General features: G+C 39.0%; 1 protein-coding gene across 8 annotated transcripts in view; it reads right to left on the bottom strand.

The window, feature by feature from the left end:
• The window catches only part of gna13b (guanine nucleotide binding protein (G protein), alpha 13b), a 155287-nt gene that overhangs the window by 57063 nt on the left and 78429 nt on the right, over positions 1-19795 (bottom strand). For 3 of the 8 annotated variants that reach the window (XR_015868192.1, XR_015868190.1, XR_015868191.1), the window contains exon 5: positions 11962-12426. Coding sequence is in view for 1 of the 8 variants with exons in the window: in XM_088437206.1 (XP_088293332.1) it covers positions 12055-12426 (372 nt within the window). In the remaining 7 variants the exon portion in view is untranslated. Of the gene's footprint in view, positions 1-5683; positions 12427-19795 lie in introns of those variants that run through there. The other 5 variants (XR_015868188.1, XR_015868187.1, XR_015868193.1 and 2 more) reach the window with 3 other exon arrangements.

Here is a 19795-nt window from a genome sequence, read left to right as displayed (position 1 = left end):
CATGAGGCAGACGCGCTAACCACTGCATCACCGAGCCGCAGCATTGTTTCCTTAATATAGTATTTTTGCTGCATGGGGAAAACCCACTATTTTGCCGCTATTCATCTCAGTGTCATGTTTGACAGAGGTTGATGTTACAATGTTGGGAAGCAGTTTGCTTGTTACACTTAAGTGTTGTATTGGTGCTGATTTGGCATTGGCTGTATTGCTGCTGTATGTTGCCTGTACTCCCACAATGTGTGAAGATTGTTTGATTTGCGTTTGGCAAAGATATTAGCTATAGCTGTTAGCTATCGCTGCCACTAATCGAATGGACCTTAATGTTGAGGAGTTTGGATGTCCATTTCCGTGCAGTTATGCTGTTTCTCGTGCCTTTGTTGTTAATCTGATGTGATGCAGGGCTCCCTCATCATTGTCAGTAAAATTTGTATTTGACATTGAGGAGTGCCATTCTTCGCTTTGAGGAAAAAAATGCTCATGGGCAATGAGTGAGACCGAGATTGGGTATGATTGGGAGGAACGCCCCCTCTGAATCCGAGCGGGGCTTTGATATTGGATTTCTGTGCTCGTCACGGATTGTCCATAAAGAACAACATGTTGAAACATAAGATTGTCCATGTGTGCACTTGGCCGCACAGCGGTTCACTTGACAGATTTTGTTGTCGTATCATCGGATTTGCAGCCACATGTTTTGGACACTCGGGTGAAGAGAGGGGCGGAGCTGTCAACTGATCACTACTTGGTGGTGTGTTGGTTCCAATGGTGAGGGAGGATGCTGGTCAGACCTGCTAGACTCAAAATGTATCAGGAGGGTCTGCTGGGAATGTCTGGCAGAGTCCCCTGTCAGAAGAGTTTCAACTCCCACCTTGGGAAGAATTTCTCCACTGTGCTGGAGGAGGTAGTGAAGAGTGAGTCAGAGTGGACCACATTCTGCACATCCATTAACAAGGAAGCTGATCGGAGATTTGGCCATAAGGTGGTCGGTGCCTGTCTTGGCAGCCATCCCCAAACGCACTGGTTTGGGATGCCGTCGAGCTGAAAGAGTCCTACTGGGCCTGTGAACTGCCGCTGCATGTTAGACAGGCCTCCTCTTTATCTGTTTTTAAAACTCTTCTTAAAACCCACCTTTTCTCCGTGGCTTCTGACACCTTGCAGAGTGTTGACTTTGATTTTATTTGAACTTATTTTATTTAATTTACTTGAGTTTACTGTTTTATTGTGTTAACCTATTTATTGTGTTTTAATTTACCTGTGCAGTACTTTGGAAACCTTGTGTTTGTTAAAATTGTGCTATATAAATGAAGTGGGGCAGCTCGGTGGCGCAGTGAATAGCACGTCCGCCTCACAGTTCAAACGTCCCAGTTCAAATCCACCTGGCTCCGGCCTTCCTGTGTGGAGTTTGCATGTTCTACCCGAGCCCGCGTGGGTTCTCTCCGGTTTACTCCCACTTCTCAAAAACATGCATGGCAGGTGAATTGGACATACTAAATTGTCCTTAGGTGTGATTGGGCGTGTGATTGGTCGTTTGTCTCTGTGTGCCCTGCGATTGGCTGGCAACCAGTTCAGGGTGTCCCCCGCCTACTGCCCGAAGCCAGCTGAGATAGGCGCCAGCAAGCCTGCGACCCCTGTGGGGATAAGCGGCTATAGAAAATGGATGGATGGGTAAATAAAGTGGATTGGATTGGGTTGGAAAGTGAGAAGCTCGGTCTTTCAGGAGGGGCTGCCGTTGAGAGGAGTCAGTTGAGGTGATTCGGGCATCTGCTTGGCATGCCTTCCTGGTGAGGTGTTCCAGGCATGTCCCAACGGGAAAGGCCCCCGAGGACAACCCAGGACATGCTGGAGAGACTATGTCTCTTGCCAAGCGGCCTGGGAGAGGGAAGTCTGGGCTTCACTGCAGGGTATTTCACTGCAGGATTCTCATTTATTACATTTTAAATCGATAGATGTCCCTAAATCGATTATATGTATAAGGTCAAATCAATCAGCTTCCTGTCACTTCCATATTACATTGGAGGCATGCTGTACCATGACGTTGCCACAAAGCCTGTTCTGGAAAGTCAAGCAAGCCTGCGCAAAGCAGGACACACAAAAATAAAGTCCCCATTGAAAGAAGTCGTCGCCTTCCACAAATGTGTGATGCACGAAAACCACACAGCTACGAATGTAAATGCAACAGATCTGCTGATTGCCTAAGCACTAAAAGTGGCTTTTCGCTTTCGCGAGTGCCAATCACGTTGAAGCCGTGCTAAATATTTCTGCGCAGCTGTCATTGTTGATTGATTTAACAAATCGACAAAGAGACCACGACTATCCTCACTCTCTAGCAAGCACGCATGAATTAAATCCAGTAACCATGCACGAATGTTCATATAAGAACAGAAAGCAACTGGTCTGTAATGATCACACACATTACACACATGCATGTAAATAAATGAAAATACTGTACTAAATGATATGTTACAATTGTGAACAATAATGCTCCTGACATGTTCAGAGCTTAACAAACTGGCACACATAACACACTCTCAATTTAGCTGTTCACTTTGAAAAAGGTTATCTTCATATCCTGTTTGTCATAAATGTACTGAAAAATATTAGCATTTTCCCTTGGACAACAGCTTTTCACGTATTTCTGTACTGCAATTCCATGCGAAAAGACAAATGTATCTTTGTTTTTCATTTTATTTTATACCATAAAAGCTATTCAATTTATAGTTAGCGTCAAAGCGTACAGTAGCAGTTGTCCACATGCTATTTTGGTAAGGAAAGGCATGTTCCTTACAAATCAAATCTTTATAGATTCAGAAACCGAGTTTGTCTCCTTGCAGACTGGGAGTAGTATGATGGTTCTTTGCACATCTATAGGTTGAGGCAGAATTCATTTTTAATTTAATCGAAGTTTTTTTTTTCATTTCATTTTAATTTACAAATTAAATCCATTCAAATCAAGACATCATCATGTAAAAAAGAAACATTGCAATATTTTGTCCAATTTCTCCATCTTTCCCCTATCAACTGAACAAAAGGTTACAAATATAAGATCCAATAAAATGTTTTTCTTGTCAGGTTTTCCATAAGATGGAAAACAAACAGAATGAGAAAAGAGTAAAATTGTAACTAAAAACAAAAAAAAACCACGAAGTTGTCATGGTTTGTTGGATTTTGGGTTGTGGGTTTATTTTGAGGGGTTCTGTTCGTTTCTGTTTTCATATGTGCTCCTGCTCCTCTCGTGTCTCCCTGCGTTAGTTCTGATTTAGTCCACCTGTCCGCGTTACCTGCCCCTCGTGTCCTCCAATCCGCTCCCCTTGCCTATTGTTCCTGCCCAGCTGCCGTGCGTTTCTGATTAGTTTGTGAATGTATTTAAACCTAGTTTCTTTTACAGCCCTTGTCGGAACATTGTCATGTCGCGTTTTTGTAGTCCCGTCTCGCCCATCGTTCCTCAGCTTCGTGTTTTTCTGCCGTCCGTCCGTTAGTGTTTTGTTTTCCAGTTTTTCCCAGCCTGCCTGCGCCCTTAGTTTTTGCCGTCCCGTTTTTCCCGCTTCTGTTCCTGCTCATTGAGTTAATAAATATGGATTTTATGAAGCCCATGTCTCGACGCCCTCCTGCTTTTGGGTCCTCCTCCTCCGCAACCACGCCGGCCCTCACACCCGCCGTGCACCCCCGTGACACGAAGTAAACGAAAAGACATACATACATTTATATGCGATTATAACATTGATACATTTTAGGGATATTTCTCTCAATTGAATGGAAAATCAATTGTGAATTGAAGACCCCCAAATTTGATTCGAGTTACGAAGGAAAATTTTAATTTCCCTAATAGCCATTTTGGGATTTCTTAAAGCGATAGTGTGTAAGATTTAGACCGTTTTTCATTACGGACAGTAGAAGGTGCTGCATTTACCATTGTCCGTAGCTATAACAAACATGGCCACCTCTTGAGAAGTGCCACCCCTCATGTAACATAATTTAATGATAACTAGACCTCTGATTATATTTAAAAGATACACACATTCATTTGCAAGTTTTTCAAATTTACAATCATTTAATTTATTGCTTTTTAACGAAAAACAGTAAATTTTACACACGGTCCCTTAAAAAAAAAGAGGGAAAAAAACAACTTCTAGACTTTCACTTGCCAGCAGCCAAACAGTTAAAATTGTAATTGAAGCATATAAAAGTAAACGATTAGTAGACGATGCACACTATTGAAAGATGCACATGCCAAAACTTTAAGCAGGTTTATTTTTAACTAGTCATTTCAAATTGGCAACATTCAAATTGCTCTAAATGTATAGTCTTGAGCTACTTCCGTTATCTAATTTTCAAAGAAATTAGGTGTACAATTAGAATATATGAATATCTACATTTTAAACATAAGCCTGACTTTGTGAAAACATACATACATACCAACAGTAAACACACACACACTCATGCACATACGGTGCATTGACCACTTAATGTGTTTTGAGACCATTTCAAATTTAAGGCATTTCCATACTTTTAATTGGTACTATGATCAACTGATACTCAGCCTCAGGGGGAGTATGTAACCAGCTCCAGATGTAACCAGCAGTAGCTGGTGGTTCTAGAATGACTGATGTTGAGAATTTTAACTTTTCACTTTTTTTTTTCTACAAAAGACCTCTTGTTATATTTTAATAATCTTGTTTGATAAACCCTTACTTATCAATAACCTGCGCAGTCCCAATTCATGTAACAGCAGCAATAGCAGCAATAAGGACACAGTTTGCAAAAAACAGTTGGGTTTATTTAGGAGCAAAATAGTTTAACAGTATAAGTTAGAATGTACAATGAAAGCTTATCTATTTGAAAATATTCTGCCAGGAGGAGAAATGTATTACAATTATTTGATATGTGAGGACATTGAACAGTCAGTGTCACATTTTAGAAAAAGTACAAAAGCTATGAGACAATGAACAAAAAGAGGCACTTAACATGAATATTCGGGCACAAAGAGATTAATGATCTTAGAATTAGTTAAATTTACAATTTCTCTCACCACATCTGAAAACCAAAACACAGACAAGCATCTTCAATTTATTCCAGAATTCCAATTACCCACTAAAGCCACGATTCGCCCCCATTCGCCCATCAGTGGGATAGGGGACTTAAAACAGATTTGGCACAAGTGATATTGTATGAAGTCTTTATGAGAATTTTAGAATGTTAAGACCAAGGCGTCTTCATGGCATTCACCAAGTGTTTTGTTGAGATGTTGAACACGGTGGATCCAATAAGCTTCAAGAAAATATGTTGCATCATCAAATTCCAATGATCCCTTAACTACAACCAAAACACAATTCAAGGTTTACAGTAGGGGCCTAACATATGTTGTCATGAATGTTACAGGTCATGTTAAACAAGCAAATTTTATCACAAAGTTAAATTTGTAAGCCACTGCAAGACATTATAAAGAAACCAAAGAAAATGAACCATGAAAAGTTGAGGCAAATCTTTTGGAATGAATTGAAACTGAACTGAGACAAAAGTAGTTCTGAATGATAACTGATTCGTTTATTGCTCCTTCTTTTAGGTGCACCCAAAAGCACTGTTGAGTCACACTTTATTATATTAATATATATATATATATATATATATATATATATATATATATATATATATATATATATATATATATATATATATATATATATATATATATATATTATTATTATTATTATATCATAACCAACAGCAAGAATATCAACTGTCTCAACAAACAATTATTATTTTTGACACTGGCATCATCAAAACAGCACATAAAAAATGTTTTTTTTTAAACCGGTCATTTGACTTGGCCAATTTATTTTATCATTATTTTTCTTCCCGCCAAACACCAAAACCTTATTTAAAAAAAAAAAGAAGCCATGTGACTTAACATAACCATAGTGATTAGCAAAGCACACACTAAAAATGTATTCCCATACATACAGTGATCCCTCATTTATCGCAGGGTTATGTTCCAAAAATAGCACGCGCAAAGTGAAATCTGCGTAGTCAGCTTAATTTTTTTATTTTACAATGTATTTTACGATACACTTTAAAGCCCAATTTTTTTTAAAACAATAATTTTTATACAGTAATACACAGTTGGAAACATTGTTATGCATTTCACAGTCCCAGCTGTGCCGCTCCGCTTTAGTGTCTGTTTCTACTGAAGGCGCAGGAGTCTTTCTCTTAGAGAAGAACATTGTTATGGGTAGTTGTTGGCGCTCTTTCTTTTTTTGAGCAAGAAGATTTTTATAAATGGATATGCCCGGACATCGATTTAAAGTGAAGCCTCTTATAACAATACACTTGAAATTTTAATTTATGACAAAAGAAATCTAGGTAAAAGTCAGATTTCCAAAGCTGTGCATTTCTCCGTTGCTGTCATTAGTGTCTGTGCGTTTGCTCTCGGCACGTCTAGGAGTCACGTGATCGGCTCCCAGAGACCAAGGTGTCAGTCAATGTGCTTACTAGCACGTTCTTAACGTGCGCACATACAGGCGGTTACAGGAGAGCCGAAAGCAAGCGTTTGGATCCTCTTGCCTTTTGTAATAAATTGACAAGTGAAAAACCAATACAGTACAGCGTCAATATTTTATATCGAGACAACAGTAAAGCCAATCAGGATTCAGAGCACAATGCCCTGTAAAAAATATCCACACTGTAAAAAATCCATGACGCAGCGAAGCCGAGAAAGATGAACAGCAATAGAGGGAGGGATCACTATATTTTGCATCTGTTATGAATTTCAGCAGATCTGGGGCATGCACATCATGTTTATGATGGCACACTTATTAATCCTAAGAGCAAGGTACTTTTCACCTTCCCCCAAATTCATTCAAGGAAAACTAGTCAAATGCCCTTTTCTAGTTTTTCATAAGACTAGCTTTACAGTAGTTCCTTCATTGTACTACATAAATGTAAACATGTTCACATACCATTTGAAATTCTGCACAATTTGACCCAAAGATGACACGAGTAAGTATGACACACAAAGCAACTGGCTTTTAAGACATAATCCTGGCTTTCAATCATTTTGAATGCTCAACATTTTTAATTGTCTCTTCTACTACCTAACCCTAAACCTTTTCCAGGGTTAAAAACATGATTTCATCACTTCAGCTAAAATGCATAATAATCAACTGCCCAAGAAACAAAATTGGGAGTGGAAAAAGTGCTTCACTGACTTATATTAAACAACCATTCACGAACCCAATCACACCTAAGTGTTCAATGCCCTGAAAAAAAAAACATGCCATGCATGTTTTTGGCAGTGTTGGAAGTCATGCATTACAAAAGATATGTAATTACTGTAATGCATTACTTTTTGCTGTTACGTGGTAGTGTTACACACAAAAAATACTAATATTTTACTTGTTACAAATAACTGTAACTAAATGTATTGCAATGCATTTTTAGCCTGAAAATTGTATATTTTTTCCCCAAATTCATCAAAACACCACAAGATTGGAGGAGAAAAATCCAGGGCAAAATGTTTACTTGCTGTTCTAAGTATCTACTCTCTACTAAAGCAGAGATGAATGTGGCAGGAGCAGACATGTTGAATAGGCACAATATATACAAATGGTGGAAAAACAGCTATTATTTTCAGTTCGTCAGAGATAAAGAAAAGAAGAATACAGTATACGGTGCACTTTGTACACAACACCGCAAGAGGATTCACCAGCATTTTGAAAACTTGTCAGCAAGATCCCTGTCGCAACTAGCAATAGTGACAAGGTAACCTAACGCTAATTCTCATTTTACAATTGTTATTAATAATTATCTATAAATAGTTCTGGTTAATGTGTATCAAGATGAAGCATCCAAAAACTCATATTAAAAAGTACATTTAACACTAACGATGATGTAGGCTAGCTTCTAACGTAAGCCCCACTGAAACCATCTATTTTTGAAACATCTGTCCCTCACCTAGTCGATTGAACTTGAATTTGAATGTTGAATCTCTTTGAAACATTGAACTTGTGGGATACACTAACTGTTTTTGCCTAAAGCATAAGCAATCACTATGCTGTGAAGCTAAGTAATAAAGGGATTAAAATACCTTTAAAAAATTCAGAATCTTGTCATGTCTATAAAGGTTTACAATACAGATCAAATGTAGTAGGCTTAAGCTAACCTTCCACTTAATGTGCAATAAACGTAATAAGCTACATTTAGAATGGCAAATCCATATTTCCAGTTACAGTATGTCGGTTAGAGTAATATAAAAGGAATGCAATAGTAGTGTAATGCATTATAGTTATAAGCGCTTTGATTTTCATACTCTGTCTTTCGCCAATTTTTTAGGTGGGGGGATGCTACACTGTATTGTGGACATGCTGTAATGGTTCCTTGCATGCCAGACAGACAAGGGAACTATAGATGCACTTGCCACGGACCCTCCTCGAATGTGGAACTGCTGCAGTACACATATTTACTGAAATCTTAAATGATTAAACCTTATACACTGTACAGTAAGTGAACAGTTAGCCCTTTCCTTTGAAGTCTCACACAGCTATGGTCATATTAGCAGCGACCTAGACGTTGAATTAAAGTCAGAAATGTACATGATCAAACATGATAACACTGGAGAGTGAAGAAATCTCTGTATAAAATTTCCAACGGTCTGGTGAACGTCGTCTTTGCTCCTTCCTCTTTGCCTGTTGACAACAAGGGGTGCATTTAATGATTTTCAGGCACGTCCCTGTAGAGTTGCAATCTACTCCTGCCCCAACTACCGCTTTTGCACAAACAGGGACGTGCTGTGTCAGTCATGAAACGCACACAGAGCAAACGCAGTTGTTGTCAAGAGAGAGACACAATGGAGCAGACATTCGCCAGACCGTTGCAAAATTCTTACCTATATTTCTTTTAAAATAAAATAGTATTTCAAGATTTCAAGGGTAAACTCCCCATTGTTATCATGTAGAGACTTGACTTTAATTCAACGTTCAGGTCAATGCTAATATGACCGCAGCTGCACAAGACTTCAAAGGAAAGGGGTTACTTTTGCTATAATATAATATTTGTAATGTTTGTCTTAAACAATATGTATAGCATGAAAACTTTTCGCGTTAATATATATATATATATATATATATATATATATATATATATATATATATATATATATATATATATATAATTTGAAAAGTGGAGGGCGCTACTTGGGTTTTACTTTGCGCGGTGTGTTTCTGTTCCCCATTAACCGCGAAAAACTAGGGATCACTGGATTGTAATGTAACTACCATATTTTTCGGACTATAAACCACAACCTTTTCCTCTTGATTTGAGCCCTGCGGCTTATAGTCCAGTGCGGCTTATCTGCTTTTTTTCCCACCGGTCAAGCAAATGTGTGTATCTGCTCAAGGAGTCAGTTAATAGAACCACTATGAAATAGAACTGCGAAGATGTGAATCAATGGCTGTGCTCAAAAAGAGTTTTTAAATATATTATTAAAAATATTTTTAAAAATGTCTAAATTGAGTAAGATTATTCCGCCCTTTAGAAATGCAGTGCCACCTGTGTTGTTCTAGATTTCTACATACTTAGAGCCCCCTCTTCTGGTTACTTTGAAATATTGTTTTTCTCAGTAGACGTCATTTCTCCTATGTGGTAGCACGCAAAGACGTCAGGTTCGATGATCGCTGATCTTATTTTGTTTAGCCTTGGACGAGAATTCTTCGTAATTACAAAAGTTCTGAAAATTATGACACTGTTCATCTGTTTTGTTTATTGTTAGAGACATTGGAAATAAGAGTATATTTTGGTTGTGCTACTTGTTTGTTAGCTAGAGAGGTGCTATGCATCATTAGCTGATTACGTGTTTTATTTTTCTAGTTTTACGGCAACCTAAAAAGATTGTAATGGCCAATGGCCATTGTTCAAAGAAAGAGCAAAAGGAGAGACAGTCTGGTTGTTTGAAACGTCGTTATCCAGCTGTCTAGCTGGCGAAAAACCCGACGCTTCAGAGTGAGGAGGCATAAAGATCTTATATAAAGGTTTGTGTTTGATATAAAGTATGCAGTATATAAGATTGTATTTATAATATTATGATTGTATATGTTATTTATGTGCAGTGTGTGCAATGTTCACTAAATTAATCAGTCAATTAAACAATGGGAGACAGAATGCTGTTAAAGAGAGGACGTTACTGTTGGTAGATGATTTAAAAAAATATGTATACTTTTTTTTTTTAACTTTCATATACCATCTTTTTGCATAAATATCTGATGTTCTGACCTGCGGCTTATAGTCCAGTGCAGCTTATCCGTGGCAAAAGATGTTTTTTGGGTCAATTTTTGCTGCTGCGGCTTATATGCAGGTGCGGCTTATAGTCCGGAAAATATGGTGATTACTTTGAAATCCCAGTAACAAGTAATAAATAATGCATTACAGTTTTGAAGTAACCTGCCCGAAACTGTTTTTTGGCATGTGGAAGAAAGCTGGAATGACCAAAGAGAACCCACGCTGGCTCGGGGAAAACATGCAAAGGTCACACAAGGAAGGCTGTAGCCAGCTGAATTGAACTCCGGTCCTTTAACTGTCAGGCGAATGTGCTAACCACTCATGCACCAAGCCACAAAATAAAACACAATCACACACACACAAAAAGCTTCCCTCTCTGCGAATTTAACTACACTTTTGAATACCAGTAACTTTCTTCAAACATGATTACATGAGGTCAACTCTGAGTACCAATACAATGTAATGTTCCTAGCTGCATCTTGTGCATTGTATTTTCACAAACAATATCTTTAGATGCTAACACTCACTCTGGGTTTGTTTCCCTCTGCAGAGCAAGCAGACATTATCGACTGGTAAACCCTTAATTTAAAATAATGTATAATGTATTCTCTTCATCACAAAAATTTCATGGGTTGATGAAACTTTTATGATAGTGATCGTTTCACATTCAAACGAATTACAATGGACAGTTTGACTAATTAGGTTCCACTTTGTTCCAAAAGGACTCAGTTTGTAGACATTAGGCTTGGATGTTCAGTTGATGTGCAAAAACATTTTGAAAAGGTAGGCAGATGAAAAGCTAAAAATTAACTCAAAATTTATGATGAAACAAGAGCCAATGTGACCAAAAGGACGCAATTTAGCTAGCAAACTTGTCCTAACATGTTCACCTTTTTCATGACACGAGACATGCTTGCTTCCAAGTCATTTGTGCATTTTCAACTGCCAGAAATCCGGATCAGGATCTGATTAATGTTTGAAAAGGGCCTCTGTTGTCACAAGAAAGACACAAAAGCATAACTTGTTTGAAATTAAAGAATAAAAGACAGGTCTTCAAATCAGAATTGAGTGGTTCACAAAGAGCCCTGAGAAACAGCAAATCAGGAAAAAAATTATCTGCACTTGACAGTTTGACAAATGGTTATATCTGTGCTGTTTCAACCGCTCTGTGCCCCACGATACAACATTATTAAGCACAGTTCAACAGCAGTTACAAATCCAAAGAGTAAACCCTATAAAATATAGGCTAACAAAAAAGGCATAAGGAAATAGATTTGTATGAGTTAGAAGGAAATAAATGATTTGAAAGTAAGCTAAAGATGTCACTGACAGTGTGTTTACATGTGTAATAAGCACTTTCCTTACCTGTCCAGCATAAGCCCTCAGGCCAACCCTTAAAATGTAATTGTGACATCAGAAAGCAGATAAAAACGCAGTCAGAGCGTATATGTTTTTGGTCTACGCGTGTGTGTGTATAGGGCGGGGGGTTACGGGGATTTGAAGGGTGGATGTTGGCCAACGGCAGCTGTTTAAAGTCACAGTGATTATGCTGAATAAGACAAAAAAAAACAACAACAAAAAACAAAGGGGGAATGTGTGTGTGTCAAGCAGGAAGGATGGATGGGTGCGGGATAGAAATGGCATTTTCCCTTCCAGTCTGATGAGCGATGTAAGGAAGATGGCACCTTAAATTCCCACCTGCCTGTATTCCTCTGGTCCATGTTAATTGTGGTACACCCAGCTCTCCTTCCCGCCTTCTCATTTTTCTTCTCCTCTACCAGGGATGTCCTCTCACTGCAGCATCAGCTGCTTAAGGTTGTCATGCAAGATGGTGTCCTTGACATCACGGAAGACCAATCGGATGTTCTCAGTGTTGATAGCGGTGGTAAAGTGGTGATACAAGGGCTTCTGTTGCTGCTCTCGGCGCTTTTTTCGAAAACACTCCACTAGGAAAGCCTGTACGTCAGCTAGGCTTTTAGGGTCACCTGAGAACTTGCCAAAGTAGTCTTTGATGGAAACCTGCTTCACCTTTTCTTCCAGAAGGTCCGTCTTGTTCAAGAACAAGATGATTGAGACATTAATGAACACTCGGTTGTTAATGATGGTCTCGAAGATGTTGAGGGACTCGCTCAATCGGTTGGTTTGCCTGTCTTCCATCAAAACCTGGAAATGTAAGTATGCATATAGATGGTTACCAAGGTTGATGGATAGTGTGCGGTTGTTGGTTGTGCAGCAGGCAGGCAATTCATAATTACAAAGGGCCATATAAGAACCTGGAATGGTTGTCATGCACACCTCATTTGTGATTTATAGATTCTTTGAAAAAAATTATGTACAGTGTTCTCCTGCATATTTATCATTAACAACTTGCACATTGTCACTGATTTATTTATTTATTTATTATTTTGTGTTTGGTTGTTTTTTTTTCGTGGGGGGGGGGGGGGGGGGGCATTTATTCCTGAATATTCATTGACAACTGTAATTGGCTGGCAACCAAAGTCATTGTACACCCTCGACTTTGAGACCTAGTCACCATTAAGTCGCAAAATATTATTTTCATTATAATGCAACAAATATATTAAAACCTTATTATATACAGAATGTTACACTTTAACTGGAGCCCCACCAGAATTAAATTTTACATTTTTTTAAATTTAGGTCAATTTTGTATAGCCTTGCATAAATGAAAAATGTAATAGTTGTCATTAGAATTCCCAACGTAAAAAAAATAAAGGTCAAAACTTATGGGTCCCCGGGACTCGCAGTACAGCAGACAGCTCTTTGCCCCAAGAGGAATGTTTTGAGTTCCAAAAACTGCGCAATATATAGAACAAAGTAGTTCAACCCATAGATTTCACATCCTGCGTTGCGTCCCTGCTCCGCAATAACGCCGCACACCCCCGCCCACTGCATGCATTTCGGTTCCGCCTGCGCCGCACCACATTCTGTAGTCCATGAAAGGTCAAACTCTTATTGCGCATTTAAAAAAAAAAGGTTTAAAGTGAACTGATAGAATCGAGACTCAAACAATAATAACTAGGGGTTGGAATCTTTGACTGTCCCGATTCGATTTTTAATTGAATCGATTCAAAATGATTCGATTCAATTTAAAATTATTTCTGACTCAATCTATAGCTGTGCAAAGAATACTACTTATAATACTTCAATCTGTTTTGCAAGATAGAATAAGAGGGAAACAATGTCAATTATGTTGCATTTTACATTCATTAAGTATTGATTTGTAAGGAACATGCCTTTACATGTGGACAATTGATCTTAACTTTCCTCTTGTTAATTGACACTGTAACGTGTACAAATATGTATTACCGTATTTTCTGCACTATAAGATGCGCCTTCGATGAATGGCCCAAAAAACTAAAATTTGCTGCATTCTTTTATATATCCACTAGATGGTACTGGTCTCAAGGGAACGTCAACTCAACGATCAGATAAGACACTCAAACTTTATTAATTAGAATTTACACATTCACACAGCTCTGTTCACTCCAAAAATGAATAAACAATAGTTTTATTTTTTTCAAGAAGTAATGTCAGTGAGGTGGTCTTTTCAAGACCCAAATTTAAGGCTTTTAGGTGTTCATGGAATCAAAACTACAGTGGTGGTTGAGGTTGCAGTTGCATTCTCCAATGTATCCACTAGATGGAGCTGCGCTCAAGGGAGTGTCAAATCAATGATCAGAGAAGTCAGCAGTTTATGATATCCGCACATGATGTATGATCACGATATAAAGTGCACTGGATTTCAAGGCGCACCGTCAGCTTTTTAAAAAATGTGTGTGTGTGTGTGTGTGTGTGTGCCTTATTGTGCGGAAAATACAGTAACTGAGTCTTGATTCTATCAATTTTCTTAAAGCTAAAAGGTTAAAATACAGCTAAAAGCTAGAAGTATGACATGAACGGCATTGGAACACTTTTATTTTGAAGCTACTCCCAGAAGCAAGGTTGAACAAACTTGATCATCTTTTCCTTAGAGCAAGCATGTCAAACATACGGCCCGCGGGCCGGACCCGGCCCGTTGGATGATTTAATCCGGCCCGGCATAAATTTCTGAGTATGTCAAAAAAAGAAGCGAGTCTCTAGCTCATTTCGATAAAAAGTTATGATTTTTTAAAAATAAATACAAACCAAATGCTCCCTCTGGCCGCTAGGGGGCAGTAAATGTGTAAAAGAGCTCACGTCCAGCATGCGGCACTGACACGAGTTAGTACCAGGAAATAAACATTCACAACGTGATGTGTCCAACTAAAAATGAACCGGCAATCTTGCTTCACCATTCACCACTACTAAATAAGTTATCGGTCAACACACCCTTCCCAAAATGGCACTGTCAAAAAAAAGAAAAGTGGACACGGAGTGCAGGGTTTTTCAGGAAAAATGGACTGAGAATTATTTATTCACAGAAGTGAATGCAAAACCAGTGTGCTTGGTATGTAATCAGCAAGTTGCAGTGTTCAAAGAGTTTCATATTCGGCGCCACTACGAGACTCATCATAAAGACAAGTATGACCACTTGAAAGGACAAATAAGGAAAGACGAGATAAACAAATTGGTCGCTGGTCTGAAGAAACAGCAGTCTGCTTTTACACGGAGCCGCGATATTGCTGATGGGGCTGTAAGAGCCAGCTACATTATTGCCAACGAGTTGGTGCAGGCATCCAAGCCATTTTCTGATGGGGAGTTTGTAAAAACATGCATGCTGAAGGCTGCAGAAGTCGTGTGCCCTGAAAAGAGACCTGCCTTTGCCAATATTAGTCTAACGAGGAACACTGTCGCAGATCGGGTGACAGAACTCTCAAGTGACTTGAGCAGCCAATTGAAAGAAAAAATCAAATCATTTTTCGCATTTTCAATTGCAATAGATGAGAGCACCGATGTCACAGATATTGCTCAACTGGCAATATTCATTAGAGGTGTTGATGAAACTTTGACCATCACAGAGGAGCTGCTTGAATTGGTGCCCATGAATGACACCACAACAGCAGATGACATTTTCAGCGCTCTCGTTGGAGCGCTGGACAAAGTGGGAGCGGACTGGTCCCGTGCCGTGAGCCTGGCGACCGACGGTGCGCCATCAATGGTGGGGAGAAAGGCAGGCGTTGCCACAAAATTCCGTGACAAAGTACAGACCGCAAATGGAGGACAAGAGTTTTGGGCATTTCACTGCATTTTGCACCAGGAGGCGTTATGTTGCAAAACACTCCAAATGGACCATGTTATGAGCGTGGTTGTGAAAACTGTCAATTTCATCAGAGCTCGTGGTCTAAATCACCGCCAGTTTGACTCATTTCTCAGTGATAATGACATTCATGCTGGCCTACCATACCACACTGATGTGCGCTGGTTAAGCAGAGGTGCAGTACTCAAGCGCTTCTTTGAGCTACGAGGCGAAATTGGACAGTTCATGGAGAAGAAGGGACGCCCAGTAAAGGAACTTAAATGCAAGGAATGGGTGCAGGATCTTGCCTTCATGGTTGATATTACACAACACTTGAATACACTTAACACTACATTGCAGGGCCGTAACAGAGTTGTCACTCAATATTACGACAGCATAAGTGCGTTCAAGATGAAACTGTCACTGTGGGAGACGCAGCTATCCAGCGGTGACACCACGCACTTCTCTTGTCTCACAGCTGTGCGTCCGAAGGCACCGGACCGTCCCGATAACGATTTGGATAGATATAAAGACAAAATAACAGATTTGCTGCGAGAGTTTGAGCAGAGGTTTCAGGTTTTCAGTGAACTTGAGAACAAATTTGGCTTTTTTCGCTCGCCATTTACAGTGAAGCCTTCTGATGTGCCAGCTGACATTCAGCTCGAGCTTATTGACTTGCAGTGCGATTCCGCTATGAAGGATAAATTTGGGTCCGTGGGATTGGATACGTTTTATCAGTATCTTGTGCTAGGTTACCCCAAATTAACAGCCATGGCTGCAAAGGTTCTCTCCATGTTTGGGACTACTTATCTTTGTGAACAGGTGTTCTCCGTGATGAACAATAATAAAACAAAGCAGCGCTCAAGGTTAACAAATAAACACTTGAATGACATTGTTAAATGTGCTGCTACTCAGGATTTGACACCTGATATCGACGCACTTGTAAAGGCAAAAAGATGCCAAGTTTCAGGAACCAGCAGCAGCACGTAGACTGCAGGAGTGCAGTGAGAGAGAGAAAAAAAGTGTGATGACACGACATTTGTTTGCACTCATGAATACAGATCATTGAAAATAAGATTAATCTGGTTTCATATTAAAGACAATTAATATTGTGCAGTATATTCTCAGCTTCAGTAGGCCCAGCCTAGTAGTTTGATCTGATGTAGTATCTTATTGCCCATGCACTGCTAAAACTTTTATTTTGTATTTCTTTTTTATTTATTTCAAAGCAGTATGACAATTAAGGCAAAAATATTTTTTTCATAGCTCCCACTTGAGTTTGTTTAGTGTGGTGAGTTGGTTCAGGTGTAAAACTGCATTCACTCAACTGTTAAAATAAACCAGTTGTTAACACATTCAATGCCAAACATGAAAATCATTTTTTTTCCATTGTTTGTGAATAAATGTGTTGTGCTTAGAAAAGATCCCTTGTCATCCATGATTATAATATGTAGGGTAGGCTACAAATGTAGGCTGAATGATAAAGCATAGTACTGAAAAACAAAGCTAAATATTTGGAGTTGACATTCTTTTACTGATCCGGCCCACCTGAGAACAGAAAGTCTGGATCCGGCCCCAGAGCCAAACTGAGTTTGACATGCCTGCTCTAGGTCAAACGGGCCAGGACCAGCTGCACTTTTTCGACCTTAAGTGGCGCTGCAGAGCATTTTTTTCCACAAATGTGCAAAATTTGGTGACTTTTCGTGCATGTTTAGGTCCTCAAAAATGGAAAAGCCCTGCACAGTAAATAATAATAATAATAACTAGAGCTGCAAGCAGCTATAAAGGGCCCTCGCAGACCTGTGCACGTTGGGGTATGAACAGGTCGGGGTATGAACAAGGACTATGAATGATGAAAAATTAGTTGTAGATCACTTCAGTGCAGGACTATTACCAAATATGTAAAATTTAGACAAGGTGGGACAATGTGTGTGGAGTTACTGCAGCTTTTATTGTTCCAATTTTGTGACTTTCAATGCCATATAGGCCACACCCACTGTCGAAACGTTGTACTGATTTGTGGAGGGCATAAGGCATGGCCGCTGGCTTTTCAGAAAACATTTAAGGGATATCACTTCAAGGGGCTCAGCAGAGTACATAAAAACATTAAGGATTTGCTATATTTTTTGCTGCCATTAGGTGGCGCTCGTACTATGATAAAAAATAGGCTTGTAGGTGTGTTTCACATTGGACTCCCCTCCCATATATGAAGTTTTGCAAACATCAGATCATCTAGGTCCAAGTACAGCAACTTTTACCGTTTTGGCGAGACATCAGACTTTGAGTTTGCATAGAGGCCACACCCTTGAATGAAAAGTCATTAAAGTTGAGAACCTTAATGTTCCAATGTGTCATAGCTTTTTTGACCATTTTTGAGTTCATTTAGTCAAACAGGCATTTCACAGTACATAAAAGTATAAAAAATGAGATTTTTGTCCGCCACTGGGTGGCGCTGTAAATGATTTGAAAGTTTATCACATAGCTGTATTATTGCATTACTTTTAAAGGCCCAAGAAAGTTTCAGATGGTTTGAAGCTGTCATAGCTGAGTTATTAAGATTTTAGTCACTCTTGGCAAAGGAAGTATTAAACATAATTTGAAGCTCCGCCCCCATCTTTTATGTCAAGAGATCTTCACGATATTTGGCCTATGTGTGCCCCTCAGTTGGATAATGATTCATGCCAAAGTTGAAGGTAATGGGGTGAATCGTTTAAGAGAAAAAGGCACTAGTTTGAGACCAGCTAATGTCTAAAAATGGGACAAAACTGCACATTAAAAAATTCATAACAATTTTTCTGTACATCCTAGCACATCACTTCTATTGACTTTTTTGTAGGTCTTACAGTCCTTCATTTGCCTACAAAGTTTCATAGCTGTAGGTCAAACCAAACAGGATTGATTGTAATCTTTCGACTAATGACATTTTTTGCAGCCACTAGGTGGCGCTAGCTTTAAATTGGAATATATTTTTGTCGATATGTTCAGGAGAATATTTTCATCCAATGTGTGAAATTGTGAGAAGATCAGATCATCTACACCTACAAGCCTATTTTTTATCATAGTACGAGCGCCACCTAGTGGCAGCAAAAAATATAGCAAATCCTTAATGTTTTTATGTACTCTGCTGAGCCCCTTGAAGTGATACCCCTTAAATGTTTTCTGAAAAGCCAGTGGCCATGCCTTATGCCCTCCACAAATCAGTACGATGTTTCGACAGTGGGTGTGGCCTATATGGCATTGTAAGTCACAAAATTGGAACAATAAAAGCTGCAGTAACTCCACACACATTGTCCCACCTTGTCTAATTTTACATATTTGGTAAGAGTCCTGCACTGAAGTGATCTACAACTAATTTTTCATCATTCATAGTCCTTGTTCATACCCCGACCTGTTCATACCCCAACGTGCACAGGTCTGCGAGGGCCCTTTATAGCTGCTTGCATTTCTAGTTATTATTATTATTTACTGTGCAGCGCTGTTCCATTTTTGAGGGCCTAAACATGCACGAAAAGTCACCAAAATTTGCACACTCATCGGGCCTGCTGTAAAATTTGGTCATTTGGTGTGTTCATACGTAAAATCTAAAAAAATCTAAAAAATTGATTTTTAGCGCCACCTAGAGTCGAACACTTCCCCTGGGCAGTTTCACCTAGAGCTTTGAAATTTTTCAGGCACATATAAGACTTGAAGACCTACAAAAAAGTTATAGAACACCATTTGCTAGGATGTACAGAACCAGAGATATGAATTTTTTTATGTGCCTTTTTGGACCCTTTTTGGATGTTTGCAGGTACCAAGTTCTTCCTAATAGCTCCTAAACGGTTGACCCGATCAACTTTATGTTTGGCATGCTTCATTATCAGCCATAGGACCAAAACTGAACAAAATTTTAAGAAGATGGGCCAACATATATGATGGGGGCGGGGCTTTAAATTATGTGTTTCAAATTTCCTTCGCCATGAGCAACAAAACCCTTAATAACTCCAATGTGCAAGCTTTAAAAAATCTGAAACTTGACAGAAAATTTACTAGTTATGTCCTTAAAATATCTGCTTGATAAATTTTCAGATTATTCACAGCGCCACGAAGTTAGAGGCAAAAATCTCATTTTTTAAACTTTCATGTATTGCGCAAAGCCCATAAGAGTAAATGAACTGAAAATTTGTCTGAATAGCATCGAGACTTAGAGAAAATGGGTTTTCAAATTTTACGACTTTGTGATAAAGGGGGTGATCTGTATGCCAAATCAAAGTCAGAGTTTTCCCAAATCAGCAAAACTTTCCCATATGATCTTTAAAACGGCAGCACCTTCCGACCCGTTTGACCTAGAGCTACGAAATTTTTTATGCATATGTA

The sequence above is a fragment of the Hippichthys cyanospilos genome, chromosome 16 (assembly GCF_059441005.1).
Source record: "Hippichthys cyanospilos isolate Australia breed blue-spotted pipefish chromosome 16, RoL_Hcya_1.0, whole genome shotgun sequence".
Lineage (NCBI taxonomy): Eukaryota > Metazoa > Chordata > Actinopteri > Syngnathiformes > Syngnathidae > Hippichthys > Hippichthys cyanospilos.
This window is presented reverse-complemented; position numbering and strand designations above follow the sequence as displayed.